This window comes from Parasteatoda tepidariorum, unplaced genomic scaffold (genome assembly GCF_043381705.1).
Source record: "Parasteatoda tepidariorum isolate YZ-2023 unplaced genomic scaffold, CAS_Ptep_4.0 HiC_scaffold_748, whole genome shotgun sequence".
Taxonomy (NCBI): domain Eukaryota; kingdom Metazoa; phylum Arthropoda; class Arachnida; order Araneae; family Theridiidae; genus Parasteatoda; species Parasteatoda tepidariorum.
In genome coordinates, this window is record NW_027261900.1 from 7186 (window position 1) to 18852 (window position 11667).

At 31.9% G+C, this 11667-nt stretch overlaps 2 protein-coding genes across 2 annotated transcripts in view; both read right to left on the reverse strand.

Moving 5' to 3' along the window:
* LOC139424900 (uncharacterized) overlaps positions 1–1367 on the reverse strand; it is a 3781-nt gene extending 2414 nt beyond the window's left edge. The window contains exon 1 of the mRNA XM_071176987.1: positions 329–1367. Within this exon, the coding sequence (XP_071033088.1) occupies positions 329–1367 (1039 nt within the window). The remainder of the gene's footprint in view (positions 1–328) is intronic.
* Positions 1368–6928: 5561 nt separating this feature from the next.
* On the reverse strand, positions 6929–8670 carry LOC107439312 (uncharacterized). The gene has a single exon (XM_071176985.1). It carries the CDS (start codon positions 8041–8043, stop codon positions 7021–7023), a length of 1023 nt encoding a protein of 340 aa, XP_071033086.1. The 5' UTR covers positions 8044–8670; the 3' UTR covers positions 6929–7020.
* Between the last annotated feature and the right edge of the window lie 2997 nt (positions 8671–11667).

Genomic DNA, 11667 nt, shown 5'->3' on the forward strand with positions numbered 1-11667 from the left:
TAAGATCCATTTAAAGGATTTAAAACCCAAATTAAAACAGTCGGAAGAAGCCCTGTTTTATTTTTCGAATTAATGCAAGATAAAGAAGCAGAAACAATTTCATTATTTTGTTGATGAATATTAAATACCGCTGCTTCGGGATTGAGGTCATGACCGTGAGAAGAAGAAGCCAAAACCGCAGAGTTGTTTATAGTTTCGCGTTCTTTATGGAGTAGTGTATTATGCTTTGAGTGGCATATGTAGCATAAATGTTTCGATTTGCAATTCAATAACTTGTGTTGACTGCTTAGACAATTTAAACACAATTTATGTTTTGATACCAGCTCACTTCTCTGATGACTATTCAATTTCAAAAAAGAATCGCACTTAAAGATAGGATGATTCATTTTACACAAAATGCATGATTGAGTTACACTTTTATTAATTAGAAATGTTTTCGTTTTTGGATTTCTCTCTTGACTTAACTTAAATCTTAAAGGAGTGGTTTTGCTAACATTTTCTAATATTTGAGCTCGTTTTTCCAAAAATGAAAATAAATCATCTAATTTAGGAACATCGTTTGAGCTAATATTTAATTCATACTGCCTTCGAGTTTCCCTATCCAATTTTTGAAGTACTATATTTAAAACAAAAATATCAGAAAGATCATTGCGATTATACTCCAAAATTTTTAATGCTCTTATATTTTTCTTTACACAATCAATTAAATTACGTAAGTCTTTAGCCGACTCATGCGTTAATTTTTCAATATCTAATATTGATTTAACGTGAGATTCTACTATTAACCTTTTGTTTTCGTATCTTTCTTCTAAAGCTGTATATAATGAAGTGAATGTATCATCTAATGTAATAAGATTTTTAGCTTCTCCGATTAAAGCTGAATTTAAATAGTGTAGTTTTTGTGCATTTGTCAACTGATTATTGGATGTAATAACATTATTGAATTGCAATTTGAAAGTACTCCATTCTTCACATTTACCCGAAAATTTCGGAAGCGGAATTTCTGGTAATTTTATGCTATCACTATTGTTTACAAAACTTGCGGGAGTTAATTTCACTTGATTAACTGATTCTATATAGGTTAAGCAATTTTTAATTTTGCACTTAGCACTGATGATTTTTTCGCTGTATTCTTCGCTAGCGCTAATTTCAGTATCGAATTCTGCTGGAACCGAAATTAAGTTTTCAATTTCAGAATTTAATGATGTCAAAATACTCTCCTTTTGACTTAATTGCTCAAATATTTCATTTAGTTCTGTTATTTCTTTAGTGTCACTTTGTATTATATTATCTGCTTTTGTTATTAGTTTTGTAGCACTAGTTCTGATTGTAGCGCGTTTCTTTCTACATTTCTCAATGTTATCCATTATTTATTAAATGAAATTATGCGGTAAATAAATAATGAAAATTTGCCTACCTTTCACTAATTCGATGGCTGGAGATATACTGCGTTATTTCTAGTGCGATGCGTGGTCAGTCCAATAATAAATGAGGGATTTTTATTGTAAATTTGCGATATACTGGATCTTTACTCTCCTGATCATTCGGACCAGATGTTCTGCGATAGCTTGCGGGGTGTATAAAAATCAAACTTGGACAATGTGGACTGTATAAAATTTATTTTGCGGGTGCGCTGGTAGCGCTGCGGAGATGCAAAAACTGAGCGTGTTTGCTCTTTGGTTGTTTTACATTAACTGACTCTTGGCTGAGAACAATGGCGCCAAGAAGCCAACGGGCGTAGCAACAATNCATACGCTATATATGATGGCCAACATTGGATTTGTTGGAAAAAGGTCCAACAAAAAAAACACTGTGATGCTCGGCATATTTCTTTGCCCTCTAGCAATACCTCACCATGGATTGCTTTACCAGATGTAGTAATGAAAATTAGCGTGAGTTTTGTCTTAAAGGCTACCAACTCCACTGGTAGTATAACATTGTGATCATTGTAGATATTTAAAACAATTTCATTGCCTGCAGCTTTTGCAATTAATTTACCATCTTCTGGAACTGTTACTATGGGGTCATTGAAAAGTAAAGTAATGTTATTTTGCGTGAATGACGCGGCTTCATACTCTAATAACTGACGTCGGTGATGGCGCGCTGGTATTCTATGTAGACATATAGGAACGGATATCAGGGTTGGGTTTGTAAGGAAAAGGGAATCCGAGGAATGTTGCAAATCATATTGCAAGTGCTGAACGTTGCATTCACAAGTTGAATTTAAAGCACATGTTTTCAACTGGCAAAATTCCTGGGTTCCCGTGTAGTTTTGGGCACAATCACATGGTATTGATGTGTCGGAGCGCTTGTTGGAACTGTCATGGCATTGGAAGTATGAAACATTCCCAGCACGTGAAGATGGCTTTTCGTGGAATATTGTCTGGACGAAAAGTTGATCCTCTGACCAGATAAACGTTTTTAGCCCTAGAAGACATTCATTGCAATTTTCAAGGTGGCATGCGTTTTCTGGGAAATCCATTTGGTCTGTAAGATTTTGAGATGCCTTTGTGCATGAATATCCAGCTGGGGTATCTCTCTGGCATATTTTAACAGCTAAGATCTGTGCTCCAAAGTAGGAACTCCAAAGTAGGAAAAGAATGATTATTCCTATAATAAGGGATAGAATGTGTGGTCTCCTTATTTAATTAAATTATGTTATCTTATGTAATTTTTTTTTGTATTAACTTATTTAATAAAGGCATGATTCTATAATGGAAAAAATTGCGTTGTGTAAAAAAAAAAACATTTTTTTTTAAAATTATATTTTATTTTAGAATAAAATGTATTGATATGTAATAAAAAAGTTAGGAATTTTTTTAAGTTGTTACCGCCGGAAAGCTGGATAAGGAGAGACTACTATCTCAATAGTTTGAGTGATTTTATATATGTAACATAACAAGGAAACTATAAAATTTATGAAAATAAAAATTTAGTGCTAATAATAGAGATTAATCAAGAAAAACCAGGGAGAAAATAAAAAGTTAAAATTAAGAAAAAAAAAAAAAACTAAGGCATAAAATTATTAAAAAAAATATCTGCTCAATTGATTATCTTTTCTTTCTTTTCTTTTCCTTCTTTTTCTTTTTTTTTTTTGAAAAAAATTTTTTTTTAATAATTTTTATAAATACTTATGATAATGTCTTGAAATGTTCAAGAAGTTGTTTTACGCCAGCGTAACACATCTCCTTGAACAGTAAAATATCATAATTTTCTTTTTTGATCAAGGGTAAGTTCGGCCGTTACGTACCCAATTTCGATAAAGGTATTTACACAGATAAAAGTTCTTTCAAGTTACGTAGAAAAGAAGATTTTTTTTCTTGTTATCCACTAGAACTTTAAATTTTATTTGTGAATTTTATTTAAATATTATCCTTTTTTTTTTTTTTTTNTTTTTTTTTGAGAAATATTTTGAGAGGGGAAATTTTTTTTTTCATTAAATCAATATGAACGATAATATATTCGCGTTTTCTGAGGTTTGTGAAATAGCGTATTAATAGTAGTATCATGTTTCGTTTGTAGGTCCATTAGTTTTACGGCGAGTGCATCCGACATTTTGTCAACAATATTCTTGTCCGCTTGATCCTTATCTCCTGTGATTGCGCAATTCAGAAATCTATCCGTAATCGAAGTTTTTTGACTAGCTGACTTGGTTTCATCAGTCTTAATTGCTCAAGGCCGTAAATCATATCGACTATGAGTTGGATTATTTGCAGAAGCGGTGTTGTTTCTGATGTCTGCGGCTGCGCAGTTAGGCGTTTTATTGTTTGTTATCTCCGTTGGTAAAGTCCTTTGCACCTCAGTGGAGGAGGAATTTTGTGGATGGTGATAAAGGGGAATGTAATCATCAGTTTCACTCTCCTCGTAAAACAAATACGAATTAGTAGCTGTTTGACTATTTAAATTCTCTATATTTGATGTAGGCTGATCTTGATGATTAAGAGAAGGTAAAATCATATCAGCTCGTCTTTCAACAAAGGGAAATAATCTATCAACATGACATCTTAAAGGTTTTGCACGGGTTTTTTTTTGTATCAACTATTGAGTAATTTAAATCTGAATGTTTTTCTACTATCCGATAAGGGCCTGAAAACTTCTTTGCAAATGCCTTTCCAGTAGATTGATTAGTACGTGGTGTAAAAAGGTACACCTTTTGTCCTAAATGAAATGATTTTTCTTGCGCAATATTTTCACGAAGTCGAGTCTGTTTTTCAGCAGACATTTCGAGATTCTTATAAACATTACGATAAACAAACTGCAATTTAGATAATTTATCCTCTATGTAATTTTTGCATGGAAAATAGTGAATTTGGGAGTTTTCGTCTAATATATGAAAAGGTAAGTTAAGATCACGGTTAAACATAAGAAATGAAGGTTTTTCATGAGTAGTATCATAATGAGAATTATTGTAAATGAAGTTATAATAATCTAAATATGTGTCCCAATCAGTTGTCTTTCCCGACAGGCAAGTTAAACTTGATTTAATACTTAAATTCAATCTTTCCGATTGAGAGTTAGTTTGAGGTCTGTAAGGTGTAGTTTTAAATTTATGAATTTGTAGTTGGCGTGAAAGTTCATTAAAAAGATTACTTTGAAAATTTGTCCCTAGATCTGTTAATATTGCATTAGGAATGCCAAAAATTATGATATATTTCATAAGTTTATTAGCAATTGTTTGAGCTGTAATATCTTTTAAAGCGTAAAGAATGCTATATTTAGTAAAGTGGTAGATAATTGTCAATACAAATTTATTTCCTGACATGGACATTGGCAACGGTCCTAAAATATCTAGGCTCACGAGTTCCATTGACTGAGAGGGTGTCACAAAATTTTGAAGAGGTGATTTAGTTATTGGAAAACCTTTTCGTTCAATGCATAATTTACATGAGTTGGAAATTTTTTTAATATCATTGTACATACCTGCCCAGTAATATTTTTCTTTTATAGTACGGTAATTTTTTGAAAATGCGAAATGCACTGTTTCGGAACCTTCTAATACATGAGGTATTAAGCTTTTTGGTATCACAATTTGTTCAAAATATTCATTTCGTGGTGCACGTTTGTTCCTATTGGCAATTCTTTTAAGTAATCCATTGTTCAAAAAATAATTATCGCATTGCGATTTACAATTAGCACTTTTACCTTCCAAATAGTCAATGATAGGACTTAAAATTGGGTCTGCTCTCTGTTCATATTTGATTTTGTCTATATCAGGTACATCAACTTTTCCAGCATTTATTGTTTCTTCTATATCTCTTGATAAGAGATCTGATAAAAAATTTTGCGAACCTTTTATGTGCTCGAAATCAAAGTCATAATTGGAAAGTTCTATAACCAACGCGAAAGTTTACTAGCTGGTGAATCTAAGTTTAATAAATAGTTTAAAGATTTGCAATCAGATAATATTCTAAATTTTCTACCATAGAGAAAAATCTTAAAATGTCTAATAAACAGCAAAATAGCATAAGCTTCAAGATGCATAGATGGCCATTTTCTCTCATGCGGTTTTAATTTATAGGAAAAATAACTTATTGGACGTAGAATTCCATTTTTACCTTTTTGTAGAATGACTGCACCTACTTACAATTAAAGGGTACAATTACGTCATCTATGTATGCTGATATGTTTTCGGACTGTAGAACATTAAGGATTTTGTCCGCTGTTTCCTGAAAAATTTGACCTGAATTTTTCATTTCAAAACTTAAATATTTATATTGAAAGTTGCCATATGGGCTTGAAAAAGCAGTTAAATGCTTGTCTTCTTCGCATAGTTTAATTTAATGGAAATTAGAATTGGCATCTAAGGTACTAAAATAATTTGCGCCTCACAAGGAGTTTAAAATGTCGGAGATTAAAGGTAACTTAGAAGTTGAAGAAATTGTAATTTGATTCAGTTTACGATAATCTATTACTAAACGCCACTGGTTCTCTTCTTTCTTTCGAACTAAAATTAAAGGAAAACTATATCTGCTATTTGTTTTCTCAATTATGCCCGAATTTTCTAAGTCTGAAATTTTACTTTTAAGTGTGTCACGCAAGGATACTGGCACCGGGAAAGGTCTACATTGAATTGGGGAAAAGTCAGTTATTTCTATTGGAGGAGCTTCTAACGTGCATTTTCCTATTGTTTTTAAGGAAGTGCTAAATATGTCAGCATATTCGAAAATCAAATTTGATAATTCCTGTTTTGCTTCGTTTGGACTTCCAGTCATATCAAAATCTTCTAACTTTAATTCTTTTCTCCTAATATCAGCAATAGATTCATTCTTGTTAGCTTCAATTTTAGAATTTATGTAAGCGATTTTCATATTTTTATTTAAATGCAAATTTGTTTTTGAGAGGTTATTTATTACTAACGGGATTTGTCCATTTTTATCAACCATGCACAGCGATTTATGCACTTCAACGTTGTAATTTAGATTAATAGGTGTCAATAACACAGAACTTCCTGGTTCAATATTATGATTAGATTTAATTTTAATTACGGCTGATTCATTTGGCTTAAGTTTAACCTTTTCACAAGTTTACCAGTAGTTTTCATTAATAATACGTTAATTTTATGCACTCATAATTTATGTATTTGGGAGGATGAATCACTAAAAGTTACCATTTTATCTTCAAAGTTTATTTTACACTGAAATGAGGAAAGAAAATCGAAACCTAAAATTACATCGTAGTCCTGGTCAAGATCTGACTTAGTGACTGTAAAATTATGCTGCAAAACTTTGTCTGTAATTAAGAATGATAAGGTAACATTACTATTAGACTTTATTTCATTTCCAGTTAAAGTAGTAATTTTGATATTAGGATTAAAACTATTAAATGTGATTAATTCGGAAGGTATTTTTCGAAATGCTTTATTACTTATAAGAGATACACTTGCTCCGGAGTCCAAAAGAGCATAAAATTTTATATTTCCTACTTTTAATTGGATTACTGGTAATGTGCAATGTTTTCCTAATTAATAAGATAAGTTTGTATCATTGTAACCCCCTAAATTTTGAGAGAACTGTGGGGGTTTTATCGTTCCCTCTGAAAGTTTAAATAACGTTGCTTTGGAAAAGTCTGTCTGCTATCTGCAGAAGGTGTGGGATGGGTCATTGAACTCGATTGAAAGGCGCGAGTGGTGTTAGGTGCATTATTGTATTCCTGTCGCTTGTAATTATTATTATCCCTATGAAAAGAGGTACGTTGATTATCTGAAAATTTGCGCCTAACGCCTCGAATGTTTTGATTACGTTGAAACCAACATCGATCAGATGCATGATTTAGATGACCACAGTGGATACACTTTTGATTTCTTTGTGGCATTTGTTGGTGAAAACCTGGATTTTGTCCTCTTATATTTATTTTCTCGATTTGTTTTGCGAGATTGCTTATCATCGCACTTGAAATTTCAGTCTGCTTATTAAGAAACTCGGTCATTTTTCTTTCGAGTCCCGTTTCTGATTCCGTCGCAACATTATTACAGCTTTCTGGATCACAAGTGAATTTCAAATTCATTTCATCCAATAGCGCACTTTCTACAGCTTCATCGAACGTATTTGGGTTTCTGCTTAGGGCTAAACGCTTAAGAGGTGTTTGCAAACCCTCCAAAAATTTTGCCAATTTTGTTTGGTCGACTATAGGACCCGCATCTTCCTTCGATGAATTTTCTATCCCGAAATAATTTATAGTCAAGTTTGAGACTCTTGTCGAGAAACTGCGAACGGATTCACCCGGATTTTGTTTACAGTTTGAAAATTGCTGCTGACGATGGGAAAGTGTTGTTTTGCTTTCAAAAAATTTAGTGAATTTTATTTTTATGCTGTCAAATTTTTTTTCATGAATTAGTTCAGGGTCTTCTATGAAAAACTGTAACGCGGGACCTTTTAACTTACTCTTCATTACGGCAATATGTTCCGCATCGTTCCATTCCGCGATTTCACCAACCTCTTCAAGATTTTTAAGGAAATATTTAACATTTGAAAATAATTCTCCATCGAATATGTTTACTAAATTCTGATATCCAGCGATCTTATTTGGGCTTGGGGGATCGGACATTTTAAAAAAATTCTTGTATATGTATATTATTTATTTAAATAAAGAAAGAATCTTAACAGTAAATACCATTTTACATAAAAAACAGAGAACATAAAAGAATTACATAACACTATCATAACACAAGGATTTGAAAACAAAACAAAAGAAATCACTCAAAAATATTGAAATAGTAAACTCCCTATCCATTAGCATTGAAAACATTTTTGTTAAAGGCACCATAATGTGACGGGTATATATTTAAAGAATATCCAAATTGAAAGTTAAAGTTACATTTTATTTATTACTAATCATTATACATATCAATAAGGAGAAGGAGGACCACACTTACCCATAGCTGCTCGTATTGAGAGGCAATCGGACTGAGGAGACTATTGAGAGGCAAATTCTCTTTCTGAACAACTCCTCTTTTTTTGGAGTTTATTTATATATATTATTTTAAGGGGTTAAACGTGGTCTCGTGTTCTTATCATGCATCCGAAGGTCGACAAATCAATCATCTTGTGACAAATTTCTAGAAAGTTAAAAGTTCAACTGACCATTCGATTGCGAGATGAGAGCACGGGATCTTAATCAACTGTTTAATTAACTAGTTTGACCACGAGAATTATCACGAGGCAACGTCGTGACAATAGGTATGTTTTTCTCATGTTCTGAAGGTGTAACTTTGGTTTAAATTTTACAGCTATTTTAATGCAATAAATCTTCCTCGGATAATTATCATTAAACTTTCAAATCAAAATATCATTAAACTTTTCATTGACAAGTATTACCAGGTCTTAATTACAATTTTATTCTATATAGGTATGTTTTTCTCCTGTGCGACTTAAGGAGAACTTTCAGAAGACCTTAGAAGTTATCAAGGAAAACAACAGAGCCCATAAATTCTGTAGTATTCTCATAAACGCTGAAGAAGTCGCTCAAGAATCTGATTGTATCTCTCTTCACCCTTCCGTGGAAATTTCCCTGAACAAAGATGAGTTAGAAGCTCATTCAATTATCTGTGAGCTAAAAGAAATCATTCATAAAGATAAGCCTGAATATATTCTAATTGATACGATCTTAAAAGCACTTAAAAATAGTTCTATTGAAACACATCAGCAGCTTATTTTACTTCTTTTTAGTATTGATACGGTTAATTTCTTGAATCCCAAGAGCCATAGTTCAAAGGAATTCTTAAAATATTTTATAAGTGATGTTGAATGCTTTTTTAGAAATACAAATGAGATAAATCCTGATAGGATTTTAGATACCCAAGGAGCTTTAAAAATGGTTGAAAATAGATTATTTGATGATACACACAAAGATATGTCAAATGTCTTATATCCGTCTTCAATCTCTTATCTGTATTCAATAGTGCACAGCGTATTATTTGACGAAGGTAATCACTCCGATGATCATAATAGAGAAATCGAAGCTTTAATGTCTGATGCTGTTTCACTAATTTCAACTAGGTTGTTACTGCTGCACAGTGCCTCAAAATCTATTATAGAGAAATGTTTATTGGCACGAAGATCTTCACTAGCTATTGACACAGATGATTCTAAATGCGAAGAGTTTTATTTGCAGCAGTTTAGAGATTGCTACTATATTTTGGACGAGGTAAATATGAACTTATTTGTAATATTTCTTTAAAAAGTGACAATGTTCTTGCTATATCGTGTACCGTTTACAGGGGTAGGGTTAGTAAAGCTTACCTTCTGTGAAGCCCCTCGGTACATATTTCGCCTCTCTATACAGCATTTTTGTCTTGATAGTTCGTTCACCAGGAGTTGACACTTAGCTCCGCCATCATGACGTGGTACGCGAGGAACATTAAATATTTCATAAATCTGATGATATTTCTGTCTTTGGAGTGAAAAAGCTTGTCCTTTTTAAAACATTTTGCTGGGCACACAGCCGTTTTTAAATTTAAACTATATTTAATTAGATAGAGTAACGAAAGGTATAATAACAGATGATGATGCGAAGTAAGTGACTTAATAAGAATTCTCTGTTAGTGTTTGGCGTGCATTAACGGTTGTCTCAATTTCAAGCGCGGAGATGTTTTTCCCTCTTACTTCTACTCTGAAATGAACTCTTCCTCCGAGGAGATGATGGAGCAACAAGTGTCAACTCCTGGGGAACGAACTACACTTTATCAAACGAAACTAATACTAATATAAAATTAATAATTGGTTTGTCCGCCTAGACAAATCGTAAGACATTTGATTTGCTGGCTTTAGAAAACCAAATAATTCACACAGAGTAGGTGGCCCTTAAGCCTGCCAGCGAAAACATAGTGCCACGTTGTTATAATCAGTTTTGCAACTTAGTCCCAGATTGTAAAATAATTATTACAGCAATTTTTTCAATTAAGCTAACTATTAGTTAATTAATGGTTTGGTTGATAAACAATTATCGAAAAAGTACTATTAAATTAATGATTTATCTTGGGGATAATTTACAATTTAATTGAGTTTTAATCAATGAAAATTATATCTTTAAACATTATTTTATCAAAAGTAAAATATTGAATTTATTGGCCCAGACGAAACAATAAACTTGTATTATGGAAAGTACAATTACTACTGCATTGCCATTTATTTTTCCATTTACAAAATTAACTCTCTTGATATACAGTTATTTAAAAGATGGCAACGGCAACTGAAAAGCTTTTTTCGACAGTTTCGGTTCTTCCTTTTAAATAAAAAGAAATTAAAGCTGTAAAGCTCAGGTATTACTTTTTAGTACTTTAGTATTTAAAAGCGTATTTTTCTCCACTAGAATCTGTTATCAATTTTTAAACTTCTGTAAAATTAAAGCAAAGCGGAGTTCCTTTTTATCGTTTATTCAAAACCAAGAAGCGAAAGCTACAGAAAATGAAATTGTTGCCCTGATTGGATAATAAATTGAAATATGAATGCGAAGCTCGATTGGATAAAAACAAACTGAAATAGGGAAAAAAAAAGTTGAGAATCGAATTAATGATTCAATGAACTTGCAATGAACAATGTTTGCTTCTCTTAGCATTAAATGAATCATTAAGTCAAATGAATCGACTCTTTCGAACTGTATCATATCTCTTAACATTAATATTGGCCCAAAGAGTTGATTTTTGTGTCGATTTTTTATACTTTAACATTACAGTATTAAAATAATTCTTTGAGCTGGTTGTTCGACTTATTTGAGCGATTTTATATCTTTTAACATTAAAAAAACTGTTTTGTGACACGAATCGATTCTTTTCGCTATTATCCTATCGTCTAACGTTAATGGGTACTTATGGGGGTTAAGAAGAGGGGCAAGTCATTCTTAGAAAAAGAGGACTTTTAAAAGGAAAAAAAAATTTTGAATATTCAATTCACATCTTAATGTTTTCAATTATAAATATAAGTGTATAACCAGTAATTATGTTACACAGAAAAAATATATATTTTTTTGAATTTTTTTAAGGGGTGGGATGACTTCCTATTGTTAGGTAGTAGGCTACTGTTACCAATCAATCTAAATTAAAACGTTTAAAATCTTATTTTTAAAAAAAAACTATGAAATGTACCTTCACTGGGGTGTGTTCCTTCACTGGTTGGTTTACCGCACATAGTCTTAATCTTAAAAGAAATTTTTTAATCACCTGTCCGGAAGTGT